This window comes from Ursus arctos, unplaced genomic scaffold (assembly GCF_023065955.2).
Source record: "Ursus arctos isolate Adak ecotype North America unplaced genomic scaffold, UrsArc2.0 scaffold_22, whole genome shotgun sequence".
Taxonomy (NCBI): Eukaryota; Metazoa; Chordata; class Mammalia; order Carnivora; family Ursidae; genus Ursus; species Ursus arctos.
In genome coordinates, this window is record NW_026622897.1 from 13,232,006 (window position 1) to 13,256,888 (window position 24,883).

The window sequence follows — 24,883 nt, forward strand, 5'->3', positions numbered from 1 at the left end:
GGCCTTGATTCGCCTCCTACGATGCGCTGTGTGACCTTCAGCAAGTTGCTTTTGCTTGCTAGGCCTCACTTTCCTCACCTCTAAAATGGACACACTAGGTACCTCACTGGGCTCCTGGGAAGGCTTGGTCATGCTTATGATGGCATGTGATACCCATGTCATGTGTGGCTGCCGTTCTGGATGAGACCTCATCTGACAGTGGCTTCCTTCTGGCCTGGGCCTGCCTTTAGGGGGGCACTGAGTCCCTCAGGGGTGCCTGGGTTCACCCGAAGTGCTCGTTTCATTGTCAGCACCTTGGTAGCTATTAGGCCCCTGCCGTTTGCTAGCACTGCACGTTTTAGGAAGGATTTTACAGTTAACTTGCTTCTTACAACTTGATGAGGCCTCACTGTCCCCGTTTTATCACGAGGAAGCAGGTTCAGGAAGGTTAAGTAACTGGCCAATAACGGGCAGGGCTGGGCCACGCTCTTCTGCTGTGCCCACCAGCGGCACTTCACTCCGCGGAGCCGCCCGGTGGGGCCCCACTCCCTGGCCGCGTCGTCCCTGTGCGCAGTCCCCATGAGAGGCTCTGGAGGCAGCTCTAAAGCGAAAGGTTGAAAGCTCCTTGGGGGAAGGGATGACGCTCTTGGACCTCCGGGTTCCCTCGTGGGGCCCCCCCTTTGTCAAACACTGGGAGGCGCTTATGGCTCAGACCCTGCATCAGCACAGGATGCAAGACATCGGGGCGGTGGGGGGGGGGCGTGGTTTCCATCTAGAGGCTGGGAAGGTGTGTGGTTCAGAATCTCTGGAAGGGGCCAGGCTCTGAGCACGGTCCCTGCTTGGTCTGCACACACACGAGCAGGTGGCTCTGCCCGGAGCTGTCCCAGGAAACCTCGATGGGGGGATTAATGGCAGGAAAAGTAGGGCAGGCAAGTTGGTAAATATTTAATTGCTCAGAGCTTAAGGCGGGGAGGGGGCTGATCTGGGGGAAGGGCAGGGCTTGGGGACAGTGGGGAGCTGGATTAAACCGGTCTGTTCCCCGGGCGCTGGGCTGCTCTGGGAAACTCCTGAGCACCCCTCCCAGCCTGCAACCCTCCTCTCAGCAACTCCAATCCTCCAGCACCTTCTGCCCAATCGCACAGGAGGGACCCAGACCATGGGAACTTGGAGAAAACTGAGGCAGTGAGGGGAGGAAGCCATGATGTGAGCGGTGGCTGCTGTTTTAGCGCCCACGCTGCCAGCCGCTCTTCACATGAACCGACTCTGAAAATAGAGCACCTGCCTCGGAAGGTTGAAGCATCAGCTAAGTGATGGCATTGGGATGGGATGAGGAAGAAAGTGGAGCCTGGAAGCAGGAGCCCAGAGCTGCACACGGTCACACACACCACCACCTCCTGGACGTGGCCCAGGGCGGGTGGGGGGGGGGCTCCATAGGAACGAGGCCCCCTGGTGGTGTGCAGCTCTGGGACCCAGTTGGGAGCCTGGCCCTTCTCCCAACCTCTTCTCTGCTGGGCTGACTCAGCTCCCAACCTCCCCCACCTCCTTCGTCACCCCGCCCGGAGGTTTGGCTCCTTATCTCTGCTTTGCCTCCAGCTCTGCCCATGAGGAAGGGCTTTGAGATCAGAGCTCTGAATGGAGGTACAGCCCCTTCTCCCCCCAAGAGCCTCCCCAGCGCACCAGAGTCCAGGGCCTGGCCCATTCTGGGGCCTCTGCAGGATGGCTGCTAAGTCCCTAAGCCAAGATGCGAGGCGCGATGCTCCTCTCCTCCTCCCTGCCAATCCCAACCACCTTCATCCAGAGGAAACCAGGCAGAAACCTGCAGGGGAGCCGATGCCGCAGGAAGGATGCTCTTGGGGTGGAGGTGGGAAGAGAGGCGCTATCTGGCCTCTGACCTAGTGCTGCAGGGGGAGCTAAGGGAGCGGGCTCTGTTTGCTTATATGTTTAGGCAGGAGTCCCAGAGCAGCTTGCTCCCACCTATGGTAGGCTGCGGTCTCCCCAGGCGGGGCCCCAGAGTGGCCAAGGCCTCCCTACAATGACTCAAACGGACGGGAGGCAGGCCAGTGCCCTACGGTCACCCTTCTCCTTGGGCAATGCTCAGCCACAGGCCTGGGGGAGGCTGGCAGGTGGGCGCGGCCGAGAGGACTCACCGTCCTCCTTGGTCTGCAGGTACAGCACGCTGCTGCGCACGCCGTCGCCGGCTTGGGTGTAGGCCAGCACCTGCACGCTGTAGTTGGTGAACTTCTCCATCCCTCGCAGCTCCACCCGCTCCCGTGTGGTGGTGATGTTCTGCATCTCGCCCCACTCTGCCGGACGCAAGCAGCCTCTGAGTGCGGCCAGGTGGGCCATGCCAGGTCCCCCCACCGCTGCCCCTCTGCCAGCCTGGGCTCCACTGGGCTCAGCCCTCGACTCCATGGTAGTGACGACTAGGGGGACCTGACCTCCAGGTACATGGGGGCAGATTTGGGGCACTGCTCCCAGGCCACATCTCTCCCCAAGTGGCCCAACCAGGGTGAGCGGCATATGCCCGGCCTTGGCCCCAGCGACCTTGCACCGCATGCAACTTCAGACCCTCCCTTTGGAATACTTCTACCTCTCTGAGCCCTTTCCCCTCCTCCACCGAAGCCCTCTCCATGCGAGCGATCCCAAGCGTGCCTTATTCTCAGTAGGGTAAGGGGCTAAGTCCCCTTCCCTTCTCCCCACCACTGAGGACTCCCTCCCCAGGAAGAACCCACGCAAAGAATCTGGGACAGGCTGGTAGAGAGGACTGCCTCTGCCAGGAAGGGCCGGGCCTTCCTCCGGCTCAGTGAGGACCGTCATCTGGCTCTGCCAAGGAACTTGCTGTAGGCTAAAGAAGAGCTTAGGGAGGGGGTCCCCCGGGAAGACCAGGGTCTTAGAAGGAGGGAAAGAGACAGGCTCCTGAGCTGACAGCCATCCACTGGGACCACTGGGCTTTCAGAAAGACAGACCCAGACACTGGCTGAGGACAGGCTTTGTGGGAGCCTGCAGACCCACCCCACAGCCTCTCTGGGGACCTGCTGTGGGCAGAGGGTTGGGCCGGGGGAAGGCAGCAGATTGCCGGGGTCAGGGAGTGAGAACGCCATGCCCAGCCAGAGGCAACTCCAGGTCAGTGCAGGGGAGCCTCAGAAACCTGAGCAGCGGGACCTGCCTTTTTAGGAAATCAGAAACCAGGGTAGTCTTGTCCAGGACTGGAGCCAGCAAAAGGAGGACAGTATGGCCAACAAGCCTGATGCCTTTGGAGATTAGAGAGGCCAATTCCTTCCTTACCTGAAGGGGCTGAGCTAGGAACACTGTGGGCTTAAAAAAGAGGAAGCAAGTTCTGGAAAATGAGGGCTCACCCCTTATCTGGTACAGCACAAATAGGTGAGGCTATCTCGCAGCATATGAACTTGGGACACTGCCCGAGATCCAGCCCTGAGCTCCAGGTCACTGTGCTTTTGGAGGACACAGTGCCGGTGGTGGCGGGAAAGGCACTTCCTGTTGGCAGTGCATCCGGGCACAGCACAACGCACGGGCCGGGTGGGGGGGGGGGGCGGGGAATGGGGAGGGCAGCTGCCCTGCAGAAATGACCATGAGCTGGAGCTCCGGGCCCTCCAGGGAACAAGGGAGGGCCGGGGGCTGGTGGCAGAAGGCTCAGGATCCGGGGAGCTAAGCTCACTGTGGCCCGTTGTGGCCCCCCAGTAGGACATCTCCATAGTTTGGGATGCTGGGCCTCTGGCTTGTACAACGGCAGGCTTCCCGGGTCACCGCAAGGCTCCCGTGTACCTCGGCGGGCAGAGGCTTCGTGTGTTTTGGGGCTAAACACGACTGTTTGGACCAGTGCATCCCAGCGCAAGGAAGGCACCCCCAGGCTGGACCACTGTCTTGGGTTTTGTCCCTCTGCATTCCCGCCCCAGCTCCACTTCCTCCTGCTCTTCTCCGGGTCCCGGGCAGCTCGTCTGCACAGACTGCTTGCCTCGCTGCCTGACCAAGGGGCCCCCCACCCACCCCAGCTTCTGGTAACCCTGCTTCCTCTGCTTGCCCCTTCTGGCCTCGGTGGTGATGACTAGTTCTAGATACCCCACCCTCGCTCCACACCCCTCTGAAGGCAGCCCTTTCATGAAACTCTTCAGTTACCTCGTCTGTGCTGACTGTCCCCTGCCGGGACCCTGCCTAATAGCAACACGTTACGTCAGAAAAACCCAGATGCCCCATCACATCTCCAGTCATTCCCAAACACACTGCCGTCTGGGAGCAGCTGGCATCCCTCCCCCAGCATGGAGGTGACCGTGTATTCCACCACCCACCCTGGCCCTGGCTCTGGCTGGGATAACACGTGCAGAAGAGGGGCGCTGGGCCTCCACTTGACGTCCCACGGGAAGATGCTCAGCTCTGAGCGTGGACATAGACTCCCACGGAGCCTGCACCTCTCGCCCCGAGACCCAACTGTCACTCCTGGCAGACTCACCCCCATCCACGTAGAGTGACCAGAAGATGACCCGATAGCCTTTGAGGACGCCATTGAGAGTGCTGCGTGGGGGCTCCGACCAGGAGATGACGGCCACATCGGAGGTGATGGACAGGGCCCGGACGTTCTCGGGGGGCTGGCTGGGCACTGCAGGGGGTGGGGAGAGAAGGGAAGGGCCCGGTCAGGAGGTACAGCCCGACATCCGTGTCCCAGCCAGAAGAACATGGGAGGAGCTCCCGACAATGAGTAAGGAGGGTCTGGGCTGCGTGGCTGGGAAGTGAGGCAAGTCTCCTCTCCTGGATTTGGGCCAATAGAGGTCTTCATAGGTTCGGTTCCTTGCTCACTAGGGGGCACGTTTCTGGTTCTGGGTATGTGCTGAGGGCACAAGGCGGTGACCTCCAGGCATGACCCCACGGGGATCCACCAGCAGGCACCACAGCCCGGGGAGTCCAGCTCTGCTGAAGGTTACAGAGCCTGAAAGATCGCCAGGCCAGCCCTGGGGCTTATCTGATGGCTGCCGGCCCCATGCGGCCTCTGACCAGGCGGTCTGAGCCCAGCCTGGCTCTCGGGCCCCACGTGTCCTTGTGCCAAGCTGAAGAGAAGGAAAAGCAGGAAGTGGTCCCTTTGCCTTGGTGAAGGGGAGGAGGGGTTCCATAGGCACCTTTAGGGCTTCTGGGACCATTACACCTTTGTCCCTTGTCCCTGCCCGTGAACATATCAAAACGCCTCAGGTGATGAGGAAACACTTTCTGAGACCAACTTAGTGTCGCATCCTGCCTCTGACCCTCCCCACTGGAGAGCGACCTTGGAGCCTAACCTAAGTCCTACACCCAGGGTTGGCCCGGTGCCGGTCACTCTTCCTGAGACAGCAGACGGCAGGGACGCCAGGCTCCAGGAGCCACCTTGGCTGGGGAGAATTTCGGTGGCGCTTCCTGCTGGCTTCCTAGGAGCTGGGGCCAAAGGGAAAGGCCACGTCTGCTTTGCTCTGAGAGGGAGAAAGGAGGCACAGGCTGGATAGAGGTAATTAGATCCCATTGCCCCACAAGAGGCAACTCTAATTTTTATGAGCATTTAAATGATAATACATCATCCTAACGATCCTCTTTGAGAATGATTATTGTTTCATATTACTTAGGTGTAAAAATATAAGCACCATGTAATTAGGGACCCAGCGTAATAAACTAATACAGATCGCCCGTTCGAACAAAATGAAGGTAATATAATTATGGAAAAGACACTATTGCTAAAGCAGGGGCCCTTGAATACCCCAGGAGGAGTGCTAATATTGCCAGGAAACGATCAGGATCTGACAGGCTAACGAGGGCCTTAATTAAGTATGAAAAACTGCTGAGCAAATGCTGCTGGAAACTTCTTCCCTCTCTCCTCTTTTGTTTTGAAAATGACTCTATAGCCCATGCTGATCTCTCCCTGTTGGAAATTCTAGGCCCCCCACCCAGGAGCCGGGAGGTAGTGCCCTGCTGGAGGCCTGGCCTGGCTGTTTCCTGGGCTGGCCCTGGCAGACAGCCGTCAGCGTGTGGCGGGCCTTGTCAGTCTGGGCCCGGGAGAGCTGTTCCCCTGGACACACCTTCCCCAGGCATCCTGGGTCCACGTCACGTGCTCCTCCATCCAGCCTTGCTCCCAAGCCAGAGGGAGACAAAAGGGTGAAGGAGAAAGAGTATGGAATTCAGGGTCTGACCTAGATTTTGACCCCGGGCTCTGTTCTTTAGGTGATAGGGGATTCTGGACAGGCTACTTAGCTTCCGTGAACCTGGGGCTTCTTTTATGGGTAATGCCCTAGCTGCTGGTGCTGTGGTTCCCACAGGCAGGTGCCCCCCTGTGCCAGCAGCACCAGCGGCACCTGGGAATTTCTTTGAAATGCAAAATTTATTCAGCCTGCTAAAGAGGAGATGGGGTGGGGGGAGGGCCCAGCGATCTGTTCCCAGCCGTCCAGAAGAGTCTGTACACACACAGGTTTGAGAACCGCTGGGTTAGAGCACCACTTGGGATGAGGACTACTGGCGTGAAGAGGTAACAAGTTGATCCCCCTCCAAGCGGAGATCAAGAGTTGGGCGCTTACACTACTGAGCCACCCGGGCGCCCCCAGGAATGACTTTCTTGGGGTCACTGGTGGAATGCTGGGTATTCCGGTGGCATGACGCCCTCGGTGAGTCCCCTCCCTCTGCTGGGGCAGGGTCGGACGCAGCAACGGTTTTAATCTCAGACTCTGGCTTTGGGTTAGGGCGTCAGGAAAGCAGCTTAGGAGAACGGTCTACTTCTTTTGCCTGCGCGTTGGCGGGGCTGCAGGCATCCAGGGCCATGTCTCCTCTTTCAACCTGCCACAGGCTCATGTACCAGCTGGCCCTTCTCTGTGCTTGGAGAGCAGACACAACCCTGCTCCCTCCTAACCCTGTCCCCCTGAAAACTAGGCCCTGTCATTTGCTCATCAGAGGGTGGAGTCCTCTCTAGTCCTCAAAGAATCACGTTTAAACTGTGGGCTCTAAATCCTCCACCATGTGGATCTCAGAATTTCTTAACCCCTGTCTCATCTGCGGCCCCTCACGCAGGTAGTGGACAGGTTCCAGCCCAGAAGTACAAAGGTAACTTGCCTTCTGCCCCCTTTCCAACCTGCAGGTTGTAAGGGAAGAGAAACAGGACCGGGGTGTAGAGGAAAAGGGCCTGGGGAGAGAGATGAGTGAGGGCCAGAACGAGGGAGCCACACGGCTGGAGAGTCAGGTGGGTGACAGGCAGGTGCTCAGATGGGCAGAGCATCAGCAAGCAAAGGACAGAGTGCCAGCCAGTGGATTGGGAGGCCTGGGGGTGCTCAGGGGACTGACATCTCTTGAGGAGCCAATGGGCAAGAGGAGATGGAGGGATCCAGCGAGCTGTGTGCCTCACGGGACTGTGACGGGACCCAGGAGCAGTGGAAGGGCCCGAGTCCTCCCCGGCAGCCCTGGCTCTGCACCCCCCACCCCGTGCTGGGGCCCTCACCGTCCTCCAGGGTGGTGGCATTGATCTCACTGGATGAGGGCCCTGTGCCGGCCCGATTGAAGGCCTGGACCACCACCCCATACTGGGCGAACTTCTTGAGGTTGTCCAGGGTGTAGACCTCGCTGTCCCCAGTGGCCTTCATCTCCACGATGCTGTACTGCCCGTTGCTGCCAGGGCTGTTCTCCCTGTAGCCGATCTGGTAGCCTCGTATGACGCCATTCTGCAGCTCCTTCTTGGGCGCCTGTGAGCGGGGTGTGGGAGGGAAGACAAAGACACAGTGGTGCTCTGAAAGCCAAAGTCAGATCATGCCCTTCTTCTGTTCCCAATCCTTCAAAGGCTCCCATCTCACTTGGAGTGAAAACCAAAGCTCTTATAATGGCGATGTAACCCTGTACGATCTGACCCCTGTTGCCTCTTGGGTCCATCTTCCCTTCCCCATGCTTCCCATGCTCGAGCACGCCGGCCTCTCATGGTTCACACTGGGCCCATCGCCATTTCGAGGGTACGCTCTTTCCTTGGATAGCCACACAGTTTCCCTCTTCACCTCTGTGGCGTCCTTGCTGACACACCCCTGTCTTAATGAGGCCTTCCTCACGCTCTTTATGTAAGATTGCTCCCTGCCCTCTGTTCCGTATTCCTTACATTTCTTCCTGGCCCCCATCACCTCTTGGACCCACCTTTTCTTCCCTATGCTTTCTTTCTCTCCATTGCACTTAGCATCACCGGACATTCTATATATTTTACTCTTGTGTCCACTGTTCCCGTTAGAATGTAAACACTGTGACGATGAGAAGTGTTGTCTGTTTCATTTGCTCTTTGCTATACTCTCACTGTCTAGAATGATGGCTGATATGTAGCAAGCCTTCAATACACAGTTACTGAATGAATGAACGAATGAACAAATGAACGAATGAATTAATGAATAGGGGTATCATTTGACATGGGCTCAGGTGCCTGGAAGAAATGGAACAGCAGACAAAAAGTAGCCAGATGCAGAGGGAGACGAGCAATTAGCTTGAATAAAAAGAGAGTCCGAGATGGCCCATCACACCCTCTCGGACAGCTGTTGTCAAGAAATGGAAAACGACAAGTGCTGGCAATGATGCAGACAAACTGGACTCACACACTGCCGGTGGGAATGCAAGCTGGTGCAGCGGCCGTGGACGACAGCCTCACAAAGTTAAACACGGAATGACCCTATCATCCAGCAGTTCCACTCCTTGGTACATACCCCAAAGAAGTGAAAGTGGAGACGCAGACAGAGACTTGCACACCCACGTTCACGGCAGTGGAATTATGCATCAGAGCCAAATGGTGGAAGCAACCCAGCTGTCCATTGACGAATGAATGCATCGATGGAATGTGGTCCATAAATGCAATGGAATATTACTCAGCCTGACATTTAGCCTATTATTCAGCCAGAATGGAATTCTGACACAGGCTACCACGTGGCTGAACTTGACAACATCACGCTAAGAGAGCTAAGCCAGACACAAAAGGACAAAGGATGTGTGATCCAGTTTCTATGGGGTCCTTAGAACAGTCAGATTCACAGAGTCAGAAAGGAGACTAGACGTTTCCAGGGGCTGGGGTGGGGGGTACTTATCATTTAACGGGTGCAGCGTTTCTGTTTGGGATCATGAGAAAGTTCTGGAGGTGGATGGAGGTGATGGTTGCACGACACGGTGAATGTACTTCATGCCATTGACCTGTGCACTGAGGCATGAGTACAATGGTAAATTTCGTGTAAGTAAAATGTTGCATATATTTTACCACAATTTAAAAAAAGGGTCCTTGACTTGGTGTGTGCCGGGCCCTTTGGAGCATGTGGCTAGATTGCCCGTGACACATCTCACACCCACAACCATGAACACACACAACCAGACCCATCAGAGCAAACATACTAACCGCCCACCTACCGACAGTCAGATAGACTTAGACTCACAGATAGAAACCGGCTCCTTGAAAAGCAGACGTGCCCCTCTATAAATTGAGAGAGAGCACCCACCCCAGCGCATATAAAAACAACTTGAATCAGGGTTTTAAAGACAATGAAGTTAATTGAAAAACCCACCTTTTATTATACTAAAAAATAGTGAGATCAAAAACAATTAAGTTAGTAAAGCAGCCCCACCGTTGTTTTTTTAATTCAATGAATGTTTTCAATGAACTGCATTTTAAGCTCACTGTTAACTCAATCAAATGAAGTTTTTAATTTAACATAATTGTTTTGAGCTCACTAAATAGGTGTGTGTGTATTTAATTGACTTGACTTTTCGTTAATGCTTGAGTAATGTTTCTCTGCACTTGGGCAGTCCTGTTTGCTAGTTTGTAAGTGAGCACATTCCCGAATTCTCTTATCTGCCCATGTTTATCTATACACACACACACACACACACAGACATCTATTGTAGACACAAACATATCTTCCAGAGTGACACCCCGTCTTCACAATGATGCATACTCTGGTATGACGCACACATCCATATTGCCATGTACTGATACACACAACACACGTGTCCCCACGCCCAGAGCCACCTATACCATGACGATGACATGCACCTGTGCGGAGCACCGCATAACGTACTCACATCAACACACACTGACAAAAGTCCTGGGTGGGCGTCCAGGCACACCCTGCTAAATCCATATATATACACATATATTCACATATTAATTCAAATCTTGACAGAGCTTCCTTCCCTCCCTCCTTCCTCTCTCCTGTCTCTCTCTCTCTCCTCCCCTCCATGGCTCCCCTCACCCCCAACAGGCACACTCAGGATTTAAATCAATCTTAACAATATTTCTCTGAAGCATTAAGAAATCAATAGGGCTGATTGCAAATTTATGTCATAAAGCAGTGGTGATCCATCTCGTGGAAAGAGTCTTAAAATGAAGTGACTTATCTTTCAAGTGAATCTTTATTTTTCATTAATCTGTTATTTGGTGTTAAAAAAAAAATCCCCTGAGAAGTCAGGCCAAAATTTATTGATGGGCTGGTTCATTCTGAAGTTCTAACTTTCTAATCAATTTTATTTTTCATTATGAGACTTCGGAGAAATAAATCTGATTCTAAATTTTTATCGACCTCCTGGTCTGAGCTTTGTAGCCAAATGGCTCAATGTTTTACATATGTATTTATTCCCTGGCCCCACCTCCTGGTTTCCGGAGAGTATTCTTAGGACATGGGTCCAGAACCAGGATGCAGACAGACTTGGGATTAGACTCTAGGCTTCACCCGCAGTTTCTGAGGAAAGCCCTGGAGCCTAGATCTGAATCTGACGGGGAACCATGGCTCTGGGCATCTGCTAGGTGGGCTGGTTCCCAGGAATGACCAACGGCCCAGCTTGTGTCCCATTTCCATCCTGGTCATTTCTCTAGGGAAGGAATGAACCAGGGTCTATTCAGTGTGTGTGTGTGTGTGTGTGTGTGTGTGTACGCATACATACACAAGAGTGTAGTCTTTTTAAGGAAAATATCACTAAGCCCTTTTGTTGAAGGGCCCAGAGGAGGACTTAAGTGCCTGAACATTCCCCACCAGAAGTTAGAGCCAGAAAATGAGCGTGGAGGTCTGATCCCAGATGTGGACAAGGCACCCCTCAAGCCTCACCGTTGAGATGGGAACACTCTGAGAAGAAGAACACGTATGGGCCCTAAGAAAGTTCTCTGTTCCTGAGCTCCATGCAGTGGGCTGGGGCTCCGGACCATGGAGCAGGGGGAGCGGCAGACAGAGCCGGCAGAGGGAGAAGCAGTCCCCCCAAGGCGGGACTCGAGCCCAGGACCCTGGGATCATGACCTGAGCTGAAGGCAGCTGCTTAACCGACTGAGCCACCCAGGCGCCCCTGGACCACATACATTTAAGTTCTGCCTCTCTGACGACTTGAATGGCTGTGGGTAAGTCACCTTGCATCTCTCTGCCGTGGCCTCCTCTGACAGATGGGGATACAAATACCTCTTCTGGGCACCCTCCAGGAACAGAGGGCCAGACAAGTTAGTGGAGGAAAATACTGGAAGCCTGGAAGCTGAGTGCAATAGGCAGCCGTCAGTACCATGTGCCCAGGGCGGGGTTGTGGCAGTGAAGCCAGAGTTTCCCAGGATGGGGTTTATTGATCCTGCTCAGGGTTATTCTGATCTGTTTCCCTGCCCAGCTGTGGGACCTTCTCTAAGAGTTTTCTTAGGTGACAGCATCTTCAGACACCCTGTAGAATTCATAGGTCTCTACCCCTTCGAAATGGTTGCAGAAGAGACTGGTCTGTGTTTTCTGCAGCTCATCCACCCCCAGAGGAAGGGAGGGCAGTTATTTTCACTCTGATTTTAGAGAGGAGGACACTGAGGCCTGAAGACACCAAAACTCCTGTGCACGGCCTCACCGGGAGAAGATGGGGGGTCATATCACCATACCTCCTGGCTCCAGTCACACGGCCGAGACGAAAGGGAGACCCCATCCTGTCATCTCCCATGTCCCCCTTGAACTTGGTACAAAATCAAACCCAACTCCTGACCTATTACAACACGTGGGGTTGGGAAGAGAGGCCAGTGTGGTGGAAACACTCAGCCCCCACCCTTGGCACTGCAGAGCTCTTCATCTCAGCCCCGGTACAGGCCTGCCTCAGAGAGCCAAGGTAGAGAGGGAGGGGGGGTTTATCCTCCTGTCTTTCCTCCCCTCCGACTTCACCTGTTTAGCAAAAGCCAGGCATGAGACTTATGAGACTAGAGACCAGCAAGCCCGCTGGGGCTTCACTCCTGCGTTGAGGAGGGAGGAGACACGGAGGCCGTTGGTGGGGAAATGCTTCTGATCTTGCTCACCTTCCAGGTCACTTGGATACTCTGTGAGGTGACTGGCTGCAAGGTGACATCCATGGGGGGCCCGTCGGGAGCTGGTGGATGGAGAAACAACATTGCAAGTCAAGTTTTGGAAGAAAAGAGTCCTATGTCCTCACTCTTACCCTCCTGAGCTGGAGAACGGCTAGGGAACGGAGGAAGGGCTCACACACAAAAGCAGAGAATCTTCGATTGAGCTCCCCCTGACATAACCATAGGGCTTACATTTCCTCTCCTTTCTCCACGATTTGCTGAAAACAGCAAACAATGACAATGAGATATTGCTATATATCCAGCAGACCGGCAACAATTTTTAACAATTTTTAACAAGTCTGATAGTCTCAAGTGTAGGCAAGGGTGTGTCGGGGCAGGAATTCTTATGTATACCTGCCATGGGAAGCCAAACTGGCTCGATACTTTGGAAGACACTTCGGCATTTTTGGTTAAAGGTGGAAGTAGGCTCATCTGATGACTTGTAATTCTGCAACTACTTAGATCCCATAGAGAAATTTGCAAAGCTCTGTACGCGTACCAGTAGAAAAACGTTCACAGCTCCAAACTGTCAACCACCCAAATGTCCAGCTCCATTAAACTAGACAAAGAGGCTGTAGTATAACCATGGCAAGGAATACTACCCAGCCCTGAAAATGCACAAATGATGAAACTCACAAAAAGAGTATTGATCAAAACAAGGGAGACACACAAACATGTGTCGGGAATAATTTCATGAATACATTACACTGGAAAATAGGCAACACTGAACCATATGCTTTATGGGTATATACATTGTAGTGACAGGATAAGAACGAAAAGCAAGAAGGGCTACTGGTTACTTGGTGGGAAAGCAGGAGGCTCTGGTGGGGAAGGGGCATGGGGAGGACTCCCGCATGCTGATAATTGCTAGTGAGTGGGGGTTATACTAGTTTTTACTCTATTATTATTTGTAAAGCTGCACATATATATGTACTTTTGGTATTATTTTATATTTTGCAATAATAGGAGAAACTATAGGGAGAGAAAGCTTGTTTGAACTTTCAGACAAAATCCAAGACAAAGGTCATAGAAATTAATACAGGGCACTAGCACTCTGCCCTTTGCAAATCTAGCATACCTGTCCTTTCTAGACAGGCTGGGGCCAGGGGAGTGAGAAAGAACCATGGACAGTTCCCCAAAGCCCAGCAACTACAACTCAACCTGGAAAAGGTCAAACAGAAGAGCCTCAAATGATCCAGAGGCAAACACAAATAAATACTGTGGGATCTCTCCCTCCCTCTTGTATTGCAAGCCCATCATCAGTGGACAGGGTGGGTGTGGGCTTCAGATGGCCCTGATCTCCAAGGCCATGGGAAGGAGCCCCAAGGCCAGGTACTCACCAGCCTCCTCGGTGCTGACGGTGAGCTCTTTGCTGGGCTCGCTGCGGCCAATCTTGTTGAAGGAGTACATGCGGATGCTGTAGACAGATGCCGGGTGCAAGTCCACGATGTTGGCCTGGTTGATGGTGGGGGAGATGTTGCGTGTGGACTGCTTGAAGTCCCAGGAATCTGGAGAGAGAGCACCCATTTCAAACCATAGCCAGGAAAACCCCACAACCTTTCCCCAGCCTCAAGTCTCAGTCTCCACTGTGGGACCCAGAAGAGGTCCAGCTCTACACAGACGGCAGCAAGAGGACACAAGCCTTAACAACTTCACACAGGGTACAAGGATTTTGTTCCATGAAGATCGAGGAGACCAAGGGATGCCTGAGCATGTGAGCAGCAAATGCAGGGGTTCTCCTCTGCCCTGGGCCAGCTGGTGAGTGCAAGCCTCAGACGGGGGTCAGACGATATGTTTCCCAAGGCCCCTTCTAAGATCCCCATTTGCTTGCTAGCCCTAACGTTGTGATTAGCCAGTGTCCTTCTTCCTGGCCTCCCAAACCACATCGGTGACCTGTTGTAGCCATGAGATCCCTATCCACCCAGTGCCAAGGGTGAAGCCAAGTCTTCTCCCCCTTTCTCCTTCTGTGTGTGTCTCCATAGCTCCTTTCCTTGGGCACTTGTGTGGGGGTGGTCTTGAGTGTTACTTGGTCTTTGAGGGGACAGACCGAGTGCCAGAGTCCCCAGCCCACACCCTAGCCTCTCTCTCACCGGCAGAAGAACGCCAAGTCTTTAGGGTCAGGCACCAACAGAGAGATGACCGTGCTCCTGATTCATCCAAGAGGACCAGCAGCCCATTCCAGGGCTGCTCGACAAAGTCGTAGAAAGTGAAAAATACCAGATAAATGCCACTCAGGAATTCTGTCACAGTAAACGTTCTTCATCTCCAGAAGAATCCAGTCATTCATTCGCTATACTTTTGCTGTGCACCTACCGGGGGATTCCCAAGAAAAATGCGAAGGGGTTGCAGTTACAGCAATGCCTCAGTAGAATCTTCCAAACCCAGAATTCATAACTAGATTACTTTATCAGCACTTCACTTTGAAAAGAAAAAAAGGCAGAGCACAAGGAAACAAGCTGATAGTAGGGCTTAAAAATCTTCTCGGGGCATGCCCTGATGTCACTATTCAGTCTCATTTTCCATGCCTTTTAAATCCACGGTAGAGGATCCTGAAAATTCTCAGTAGAAAAGGCTAAATTGCATTCACTGCTATTTAATCCCTAGAACAGGAAAGGAGGAAAGCATATTGTAGAAAGACTGTTAGGAAGAATTCTTTTCCCTTTTTTTTTTTTAAGGCTTAAACCTGATGAATCAGTTCACCAGAAGAGGCTATACCATGCCTTCAGATTCTGGTTAATTGAGGTCTTGATGGTTTTCAAAACACCACTTCTAGCTGCATAGGCTCGGCATCTGTGAAGGGCACTGGCCCAGCTCCCCATCTGCAGTTTTGCATTTAATTCTTTGGTTTTATGAGCCAAAGTCACAAATGGCAGGCTGCGGGTGCTCAGAAACACATTATTTTCTCCTTGTCTTTTAAAACACCCCAACCACCCAGAGAGTCACTCTGTGGCTGGCAGAGCTGCAGATATGTGGGCTTCTACCTGCTGTGGGCACCTCTTGGTTTGGGAGGGAAAGGACTAGCGATGCAGTGGCAGGTGTTCACGTCTCTCTGTGGCATCCGGGAGTTGCTGCCAGATCACACACACATCATACTTGGTTTGCCTATGTTTCTAGGAGAGGGACAGTAATCACGAGTCAGTGAGTTCATTTCTGAGGCGGGCAGGCAGAGGCAGGAGGCCCACACGATGCATCTCAACACAGAGGGGCCAAGAAAAAGATGTCCCAATACATATACATTTCATTAAAAGACACTGGCTCTCTGTATTGGTAAGAAAGACTTGCGAGTATTTAAATGCACGATCAGAGTTACGGACCATGGGAAGGGTGGTGGATTGAAATTTACATAAAACTGACATTTTCTTCACAATAGATTCAGATTATTACTTTCTCGTTTCTTTTTACCAGTATCACAGTAGTGATAACGCGTCCCTCTGTGTGCTTGAGTCACCTGGTACCGATTTGTCCCCTTACAGTGGATGCTGACCTCACTCACTTAGCTTAGGTGCTCTCGTCAGATCCCTCCACTTACTATAAAGTTACTATCTCCCCCTCTGTCATTAACAACGGTCTTGGAGGGCTTCATGGAGAGATGTGAATAAACCATCGCATTTTCTTCTCAGTTGCTCTTTGCTTGTGGTTTGCTTTGCAAAATGAAGTCTGTTGCTTTTGTTTACGTGGAGATGCTAACTTTTGCAAGCTGGGGTTTTCACCCAGCAGGCCCCAGGCCCGTCCATTATATTCCACACTCATGTCACAGACATACTCTTCTTTATTCCTTCTTTGCATTTTCAAAAAAAAACCCTACAAGAATCGTATTATTAATGTATGTCAAGTGTGTTAAGTTTCTAAAATATCGCTCAGCACACATGATACAAATGTCCAAAGAAATAGAAGACTCAGAAAAACGGCTCTAATGTATTTTATCTCAGGGTCTTCATCTCCCTAGTGTGTTTGCAAAATACTAAGGGCATCATCCAAAAATAGATTTATAAGATTTACACAATAGAAAATAATCTTGATTTCACGGACAGGAAAATTTTCTTCTCTATCCCTGTTAGTGTGCACAGGGTTCCTATTTTTATATACGCCTATGTGCATAAAAGGTTAACATTATTTGATTCATTCTTTCTTGTTACTATCTTCACGTGTTGTTTTTTTTTTTAAGATTTTATTTATTTATTTGACAGAGATAGAGACAGCCAGCAGAGAGGGAACACAAGCAGGGGGAGTGGGAGAGGAAGAAGCAGGCTCATAGCGGAAGAGCCTGATGTGGGGCTCGATCCCATAACGCCGGGATCACGCCCCGAGCCAAAGGCAGACGCTTAACCGCTGTGCCACCCAGGTGCCCCTCTTCACGTGTTTCTATTCTTCTTCTCAGTTAACAGAAACTTCTGCATTCATTAGGGCTGTCTCTGTGTATTGGTCTGTGTGTTCTTTTCAGATCAATTCTAGTTAAGACACATTGGAGCAAAACCCGGGCTTTACCATTTACTGGATATTTGACAAAATAGTCTCATAAAAGAGGAAGGATAATATTATTATTCTCAGATTATTTATGTGGCTCAGGCATTAATACATAAAAAACTAGTAGGAAGATATGTGGGGTATGGTAGATTTTCAAAAAGCTTTGCTGTTGCTATGCTCACGATCTTATTAGGCCTGTAAATTCCATATAACCTTTTCGTTGGACCAGAGACACTGGCATCAGTGGTTAAAAATGAGCTGGTTAAAAATGTGGAAACTCAGGTCCCACCCCAGAACTCGTGAGCTAGATAGAATCTGGATGTTTCCAAGGTCTCCAGTGTGTTCCCTGTGCGTTAAAATTTGAGAAGTATACTTCTAACCCACATCCCAGAAATACACATCATTTATCCTGTAGGATATAAATACAACACTCAGAAATGTGTATGCCTGTGTTGAGGCCTTAATTTTATAATTTCTCTTCCAGAAAAATATAGTCTCCACAGTGGTTTTTGTGGCCCATGTGTCATCTTCTTTCCTCAGAGTTAGAGGGTATTATGGTGTAAAAAATGATCTTATTGCATATTTCAGGATGCTTTCCTAAGTCCCAACGAGTTCTCGTAAGTCTCTGGTTTCATCTTGGGTCAAATGATGAACTCTGTCCATGGCCACCTGGCGACTTGTTCTGAGATCCAGGGGCTGCTGCCGTTCAGGGATGTGGCCACAGAGGTGTCTCATGAGGAGTGGGGAGCGTACAGGGATATCATGTTGGAGCACTAGAGGAACCTGGCCTCCGTGGGTGAGTCCACTTTCTGGGTTTTGGCCCCACGGTCTGTGGAATGTCTTCTGGGAGCTTCAGATCCCTGCTTCAAGGACGTACTGGGAGTTTGTTGGTGTAGGAAAGGAAGACTTTGTGATGCTTCATCGTAACTTAAGGCTTCCTCTTTCCTGAGGTAAACTACACATCCTTTACTCGAGATTAGTCATAAGTCTATAAATCCAGTGGCATAACGTATTGTTGCCCCCATCTTAACATCCAGTTTCCACGCCTTATTTCCGACCCAGCAATACTTGGAAGTGGAACTCAGGATCTGAAATGTTTACTGTCCTACCAACAGTAAAGGTGCTGTCAGAAAACAGTGTTTTGGGAAATCATATCCTAGAATATTCTAATATCCTACAATGTCTTCTCTTCTCACCTGAGCACAACACTGGATTGGAGATTGGAGAATCCTTAGCCAAACTCATGTTCCTTTCCTAATAAACAGGCTTGGCTGCCACAGAGGGACATCTGGCCAACTTTTATTGTCTCTTAAAAACCTCTGGGCCTCTCCCTCTTCTCTGTGGTCTTCTGTCACATTCACACTGAGGCCCCAAATCCCCATGGACCGTGAGGGTCGCCATGACCCAGATGCCATTCCATCGCTCGTGGGGGCCTGGGAAAATCTGGGCACGCTTCCGAGGAAGTCTATGCTAAGCCATTTTTAGAGTTCTGTGTTGCCTCATGTAAGAATTGGAGAGGGAAGTGGTTGAGATAGTGGGATTTGGTTTAGAAATGCTAGAAACACTGGAGACAGATATCATGTGTATTCTCCTGAGTCACTTCCAATCCTATGGAGGCTTCAGACAGGACCCTCCAAAGTTCAGACTCAGAGATTTCATTATGGCACAAGGCACTTCCTTAGAATGAGAAAATCGAATCCTCCTCTGTTCTGCTTCAAAATTTCCTTGTTCTTTGTAGGAACTAACTTGGAAATTTCAAGTCTCGGGGTCCTGGGTTAGAGCCCTGTGTAGGGCTCCATGCTCAGCGGGGAAGCTGCTTCTCCTCCCTCTGCCTCTGCCCCTCCCCCCCCACGTGCATGCATGCTCTAATAATTAAATAAAACCTTTTAATTTTTTTTCTTTTTCTCTTTCTTTTTTCACATCCTTGCCAACACTTGCTATTTCTTGTTTATTCAATTCTCTGAAGGCTGAGGGAGGTGGGGAGGCTGCAGAAGAAAAATCTCAAGCTTGTAGAGGTGGGTTCATGAGGTTTAAGGAAAGAAGCCGTCTCTGCAACATGAAAGTATTAGGTGAAGCAGCAAGGGCTGACGGAGAAGCTGCAGTGAGTTCTCCAGAAGATCCAGCTCAGAGAGCCAGTGAAGGTGGCTCCGCTGAACAACAGATATTTCAACGCAGACGAAACAGTGTTCTATTGGAAGATGCCATCTAGGACTTTCATAGCTGGAGAGGGGAAGTCAATGCCCGGCTTTGGAGCTTCAAAGGACAGGCTGACTCTCCGGTTAAGGGCTAATGCAGCTGGCGAAATTAAGTTGAAGCCAATGCTCATTTAACATTCCCCAAATCCTAGGGCCCTTAAGAATTATGCTAGGGGTGCCTGGGTGGCTGAGTTGGTTAAGTGTCCAACTCTTGATCTCAGGGTCGTGAGTTCAAGTCCCATGTTGGGTTCCATGCTGGGTGTGGAGCCTACTTAAAAAAAAAAAAGAATTATGCTAAATTTACTCTGCCTGTGCTCTGTAAATGGAACAACAAAGCCTGGATGCTGGCACATCTGTTTGTAACAGGGTTTGCTGAATATTTTAAGCCCACTGTTGAGACTTACTGCTCAGAAAAAAGATTTCTTTCAAAATATTACTGTTCATTAACAATGCACCTGACAAGAGGTCTGACGGAGATGCACAATGAATGTCGTTTCCATGCCTGCTAACACAACATCCATTCTGCAGCCCGTGGATCAAGGAGTGATTTCGATTTGCGAGTCTTGTTATTTCAAGAAATACATTTCATAAGGCTATAGCTGCCATGGATAGTGATTCCTCTGGTGGATCTGAGCACAGTAAATAGAAAATCTTCCAGAAAGGATTTACCATTCTAGAAGCCGTTAAGAACATTTGTGATTCATGGGAAGCGGTGAAAATACCAACATTAACAGGAGTTGGGAAGAATTTGATTGTAACCCTCATGTAGACTTTGAGGGGTTCAAGACTTTAGTGGAGAAAGTACCTGCAGTTGTGGGAGAAACAGCAAGAGAACTAGAACCAGAAGTGGAGCCTGAAGAGGGGACTGGGTTGCTATGTCTCATGATCAAACTTGAACGGACGAGGGGTTGCTTCTTACGGATGAGCAAAGAAAGTGGTTTCTTGAGATGGAATCTACTCCTGGGGAAGATGCTGTGAAGATTGTTGAAGTGACAACAAAGGAATTTAGAATATTACGTAAACATAGCTGATAAAGCAGTGGCAGGTTTGGGACAATGGACTCCAATTCTGAAAGAAGTTTACTGTGGATAAAATGCTATCAAATAGCATTGCCTGCTACAGAGAACCTGTGAAAGGAGCAGTTGACTGATGTGGAAAACTTCCTTGTTGTCTTATTTTAAGAACTTGCCACGGCCACCCCAGCCTTCAGCAGCCCCCACCTGGATGAGTCAGCAGCCATCGACATCGTGCAGGACCCTCCACCAGCAACAAGATTACGACTTGCTGATAGCTCAGATAATGGTTAGCGCTTTTTTTAAAAACAATACATTGTTTTTTAAACACATAATGCTCTCGCACACTTAAAGACTACAGTACAGTATTTGCATAACTTTTATACGCACTGCTTTATCTTGGTGATCTGAACCAGTAATATCTCCCAATTATGCCTATAATTATTGATAAATATGTACTTCTCGCCACCTGTTGTTTTCCACCGTTTCATCATTTCTCTCTATTCCTTCTTTTGCTCTCTTCCCTTGTGGTTTGATGACTTTCTTTAATGGTGTGCGTAAATGCTTTTCTCATCATCTCTTGCATTTTGTGTGTGTGTATCCCTTAACTAACTATTGTAGTTATAGATTTTTTTTACTACTTTTGTCTTTTAGCCTTCATACAAGCTTTATGATTAATTCACTACATGAACTATATGTTCACCTTTACCAGTGAGATTTTTACTTTCATATTTTTTCTTGTTACTAATTAGTGCCCTTTCTCTTCAGCTTGAAGAAGTCCCTTTAACATTTGTTGTAAGACCAGCTGAGTGGTGATGAAACTCACTTAGCTTTTGCTTGTCTGGGTAACCCTTTGTCTCTTCCTCAATTCCGAAACATAGCCTTGCCGGGCAGAGTATTCTTGGCTGGAATTTTTTTTTTCTCTTTGGCACTTTGGCTACATCATGCCACTCCCTTTTGGCCTGCAAAGGTTCTGAGAAATCTGCTGATAGTCTTATGGAGTTTCCCTTGTACACAATAAGTTGTTTTTCTCTTGGTGCTTTAAAGATTCTCCCTTTATCTTTATTTTGGACATTTTAATTACAATGTGTCTTGGTGTGGATCTCTTTGGGTTTATCTTATCCGGAACTCTCTAAGCTACCTGGATCTGGATGTCTGTTCCCCTCCCTAGGTTAGGGAAGTTTCCAGCCATTGTTACTTCAGTTAAGTTTTTTGCCCTTTTGTTTCTTCTTGAGGAGCCCTGTAATGTGAGTGTTACTCTGCTTGCTACTGTTCCATAAGCTATCTTCACTTTTTACAAATTCTTTTATCTTTTTGCTGCTCTGTCTGGGAGAGTTCCACTGCCCTGTCTTCCAGGTCACTGATCCTTTCTTCTGTGTTGTCTAGTCTCCCAGTGAACCCCTCTAGTGTGTTCTTCAGCTCTGTGACCTCTGGTACTTTTAAAATATTTTCTGTCTCTTTGCTGAAGTCCTCACTGTGTTCATCCATTCTTCTCCTAAGTTCTGTGAGCATCTTTATGACCATTATTTACTTTCATTTCATTAAGTTTTTATTTTTTTCCTGGGGTTTTATCTTGTTCTTTCATTTGGAACATATCTCTCTGTTTCTTCATTTTGCTTGACTCTCTGTGTTTGTTTCTATGTATTAGGCAAAATAGCCACCTCTTCCTGTCTTGAAGGAGTGGTCTTGTGTAGGAGATGAACCAGATTGCTTTACCTTGCCCTAGCCCTTGGCTGTTGTCTCTTGAACCTTTGTGATTGTCTAAACAAAGTTTATTCTTGATAGGTCCCAGTTTCTGAGGGTGTGCCAAGACCCATCAGTGTTCCAGAGGGAGGGATCTTAGCACCTGCTGATTTTCAGGCTGATTGGAAGCCAGCCTCTCAGACAGGAGCTTTTAAAGTATACAAATACATACAGTCCTATGGGACCGCAATCACAAACCCTGCTGGCCTCTAGACAAGGCCATCTGGAGGTGTCCCCTTGGTAACAGTTGCAAAAAATCAAGGCTCCAGACAAGTGTACGAGCTCCTTTCTGAGATGCACTGGTGAGGTGTAGTGAGGCCAAGGAAAAGCACAAAGATGGCATCCCCCCAGCCCACATTCCCTTAGAACATTTCAGTAGTCTCTAGATGTGACCTGAAGCCTCCTCCTCAGGTTGAAGCTCCAGGACAAGTAAATAGGCCTTTTTCACAGGAAGACTGGCATGGGTTTCAGTCTGGTGTCTGTGCAGTATCCTGGGGGTGAGAGCCTGCCAAAAATTGTCTCTCTGATTGTTTCAGACCCACGGGGCCCAGAAACACAAGCCCGCCTAGCCACTAGACCCAGATGCTTTAGGGCCATCCCCAGTGAGGACTACATGCACCTGTTGGCTTCAGCAGGGCCATGGGGGAGTATGGGGGTGGGGCACACCAGCTGACTTCAGTGGAGAAGAAGTGCTAATATTTACCAAGCATCTGTGATGCACCAGGTGTGGTGCTGGACAATGTAAACATTCACCATTTACTCCTCACACCCCCTCATGATATCAGCACTCTATCTCCATGGTACAGGTGACCCCCATGTCACCAAGCCCAATTTCTCACCTGGCCTCTCAGGAGTGTTCAACACTTGGACCTCTCTCTTCCTCTTGAAACACTCTCTCCTTGGCTTCCCTGATAAAACACTCTGTGGCTTTTCTCTTATGTTTTGGACTATTTTTTCTCTCTCTGCTTTGCAGATATATCTTCCCCACCCTACCATTAATGGTTAGATGGAGTTCTTCCAGGCTCCATCTTATGTTCTTCTCCTTCTCTAACTTCATAGACTTTTCCCACACTTGGCTTCTATTTCCATCTATACACAGAAAACTCAAAGATTTGTGTCCAGCTGGATGTCTCCTTTGAACTCAAGATTCTTATAGCCAGCTGTTTCCTTGACATCTTTTCTTGGATGTTTCAACGTGGTCCACAGTCAACATGTCCAAGACAGAAGTTTCATCCTATAAACCCATCGCCTTCCTGGGGTCCTATCTCATGGGATCATGGTATGCTAGGTGTTATTCTTGACTCTTGTCTATATCAAGTCTTATAGCTTTTGTGTTCCATGAATCTTTTGAATCTCTCCATTTCTCTCCATCTCTATCCCTGCCCCGGGCCAAGCCACTGTCATCTCTCACTTGGACCAGGAAAATAACATCCTAACTAGCTAGCCTCCCAGAACCCACTCTGTGCCCTCTTCCATCTGTTCTCCACACTGCAGCTGTCATTCATCCCACAAATATGATCAAGCACTTCTTACAGGCCAAACACTATTTTGGCATTGAGAGTGGTCTCCTCTAACACAAATCTGATGCTGCCATCCCCTTGCATAAAACTCTTCAACAGTTTTTCCTTGCTCTTGGGATGACAACAAAATTTCTTTACATGACCCGAGGCCCTGCAACATCTGGCTGGTGTATACCTTTCTGGCTTTATCTTTCACCACTCTTTTCCTCTGAACTCCTACCATATTTTCAGCCCTCTTTATTGTCCAGGGCTCATCGTTTCAGCAGCAACTGCCCAAAGAGATGCTAAGCTCCCTGAAGGCGGGAACCACGTCTAAATCTTTTCCTGTCTCCCTCACTTGGCATGTGCTGGGCACTTATAACCCACTGTTGGTGTTAGATCAGAGCCCCTTTTTGTCTTTTCCTTTGGACTTGGAGTTCCTCTGCATTTTGTAGTCACAACAAATACCCTTGCCTTGCCTTTCCCTTCCTTGCCACACTCAGGCTGCCAATCACGGGAGGGTGGCCCCCTTTTCTCTTGTAAAAACCAGTCATTTGCAGGTGGATTTGACCTTGTGTTCCCAAATCATCTTTGATGTTGGCACAAAAACTCTCTCCCCACAACCCTCCCAGGCTAATGCATCAGAGTCAAATCTGAAGGCCTCTAGCTGATTTTCCAAACTTGATCACTGCCATCTCTCTGACCCTGAATAGCTGAAATTAGGGGCCCTATTTTCTTCTCTTTCCTTTTCAGCTCTCTCAGAGTACTGAGCTGGCTTTGGTGAATATTGTCTCTTTTAATATTCCCTTTCATATGAGCCTGGCTTACCCAGATTAACATATTTCATTAAGGGCTCTCTCTCCCTTTCTTCATCAAAGGGTTTCTGATGCAAAATATTCTTCTTAAAAAAAATAAGGAAGTGGCTGGGGAGATGTCAGTGCCTTCTACTCTGTGGGCTGCTTGCCGGGAGGGGACCTGGATCCTCTGGTTTTTTAGGAGACACATTTGCTGTAGAGGGGGAGCAGCTTGGACAAAAGCCACATCTGCAGCATTTATCTGCCCGTGCTTGGGAAACAAATCCATTCTGCATCTCTGACTTCCTCCCTGCCTCATGGCCCTAAGCCCCGCCCCCCCCCCCCCCCCCCCACCAATGGCAATTTCTCTGCAGCACCGAGAGGAGGTTCCCTGGGTCACAACGACAGCTCACAACATCCCAACACCAGTCCCTCCAACAGCCATGCTCCAGCTCACACAGAACAACCCGGTGCACCAGGCAGGCTCACCCCATGGTGGCTGGCAGGTCGCACCATGAGGCTGCCTTCTGGGCTTGGAGGGCCATGCTCAACCAACCCATCCCTGCTCCTTGCTTGGGGAACAGAAGTGAAATGTAGTGTCTGCATTTTTAAAACTGCACCGCGCCATCTGATAGATTTGTGTGGACGGTGCTATTTATCATTCAGCATTCATGTATTATTACTCTACTGCCTGGGGCCAGGAGAAGTCAGCGTGAGCGGGATGGTTTGGAAAGGGCAGACTTGGTAATTTCCCTTGGAAAATTAGCACGACGAGCAACATGGCAGAAAATCGGGCAAAGACAAAACTGTGGCAAAGAAGGGGGTCAGGAGCAGCTGGTCCAGACCCAGCATGGGTGTGGTCCTGGGCAGGAGGAAGAGAGTGAGAGAG

General features: G+C 49.9%; 1 protein-coding gene across 1 annotated transcript in view; it reads right to left on the bottom strand.

The window, feature by feature from the left end:
• DSCAML1 (DS cell adhesion molecule like 1) overlaps nt 1–24,883 on the bottom strand; it is a 113,373-nt gene that overhangs the window by 24,994 nt on the left and 63,496 nt on the right. Inside the window, exons 15-19 of the mRNA XM_057316896.1 lie at nt 13,627–13,794; nt 12,239–12,309; nt 7,433–7,673; nt 4,445–4,591; nt 2,127–2,282 (exon numbers count right to left, since the gene is read on the bottom strand). Coding sequence (XP_057172879.1) covers nt 2,127–2,282; nt 4,445–4,591; nt 7,433–7,673; nt 12,239–12,309; nt 13,627–13,794 — 783 coding nt within the window. The remainder of the gene's footprint in view (nt 1–2,126; nt 2,283–4,444; nt 4,592–7,432; nt 7,674–12,238; nt 12,310–13,626; nt 13,795–24,883) is intronic.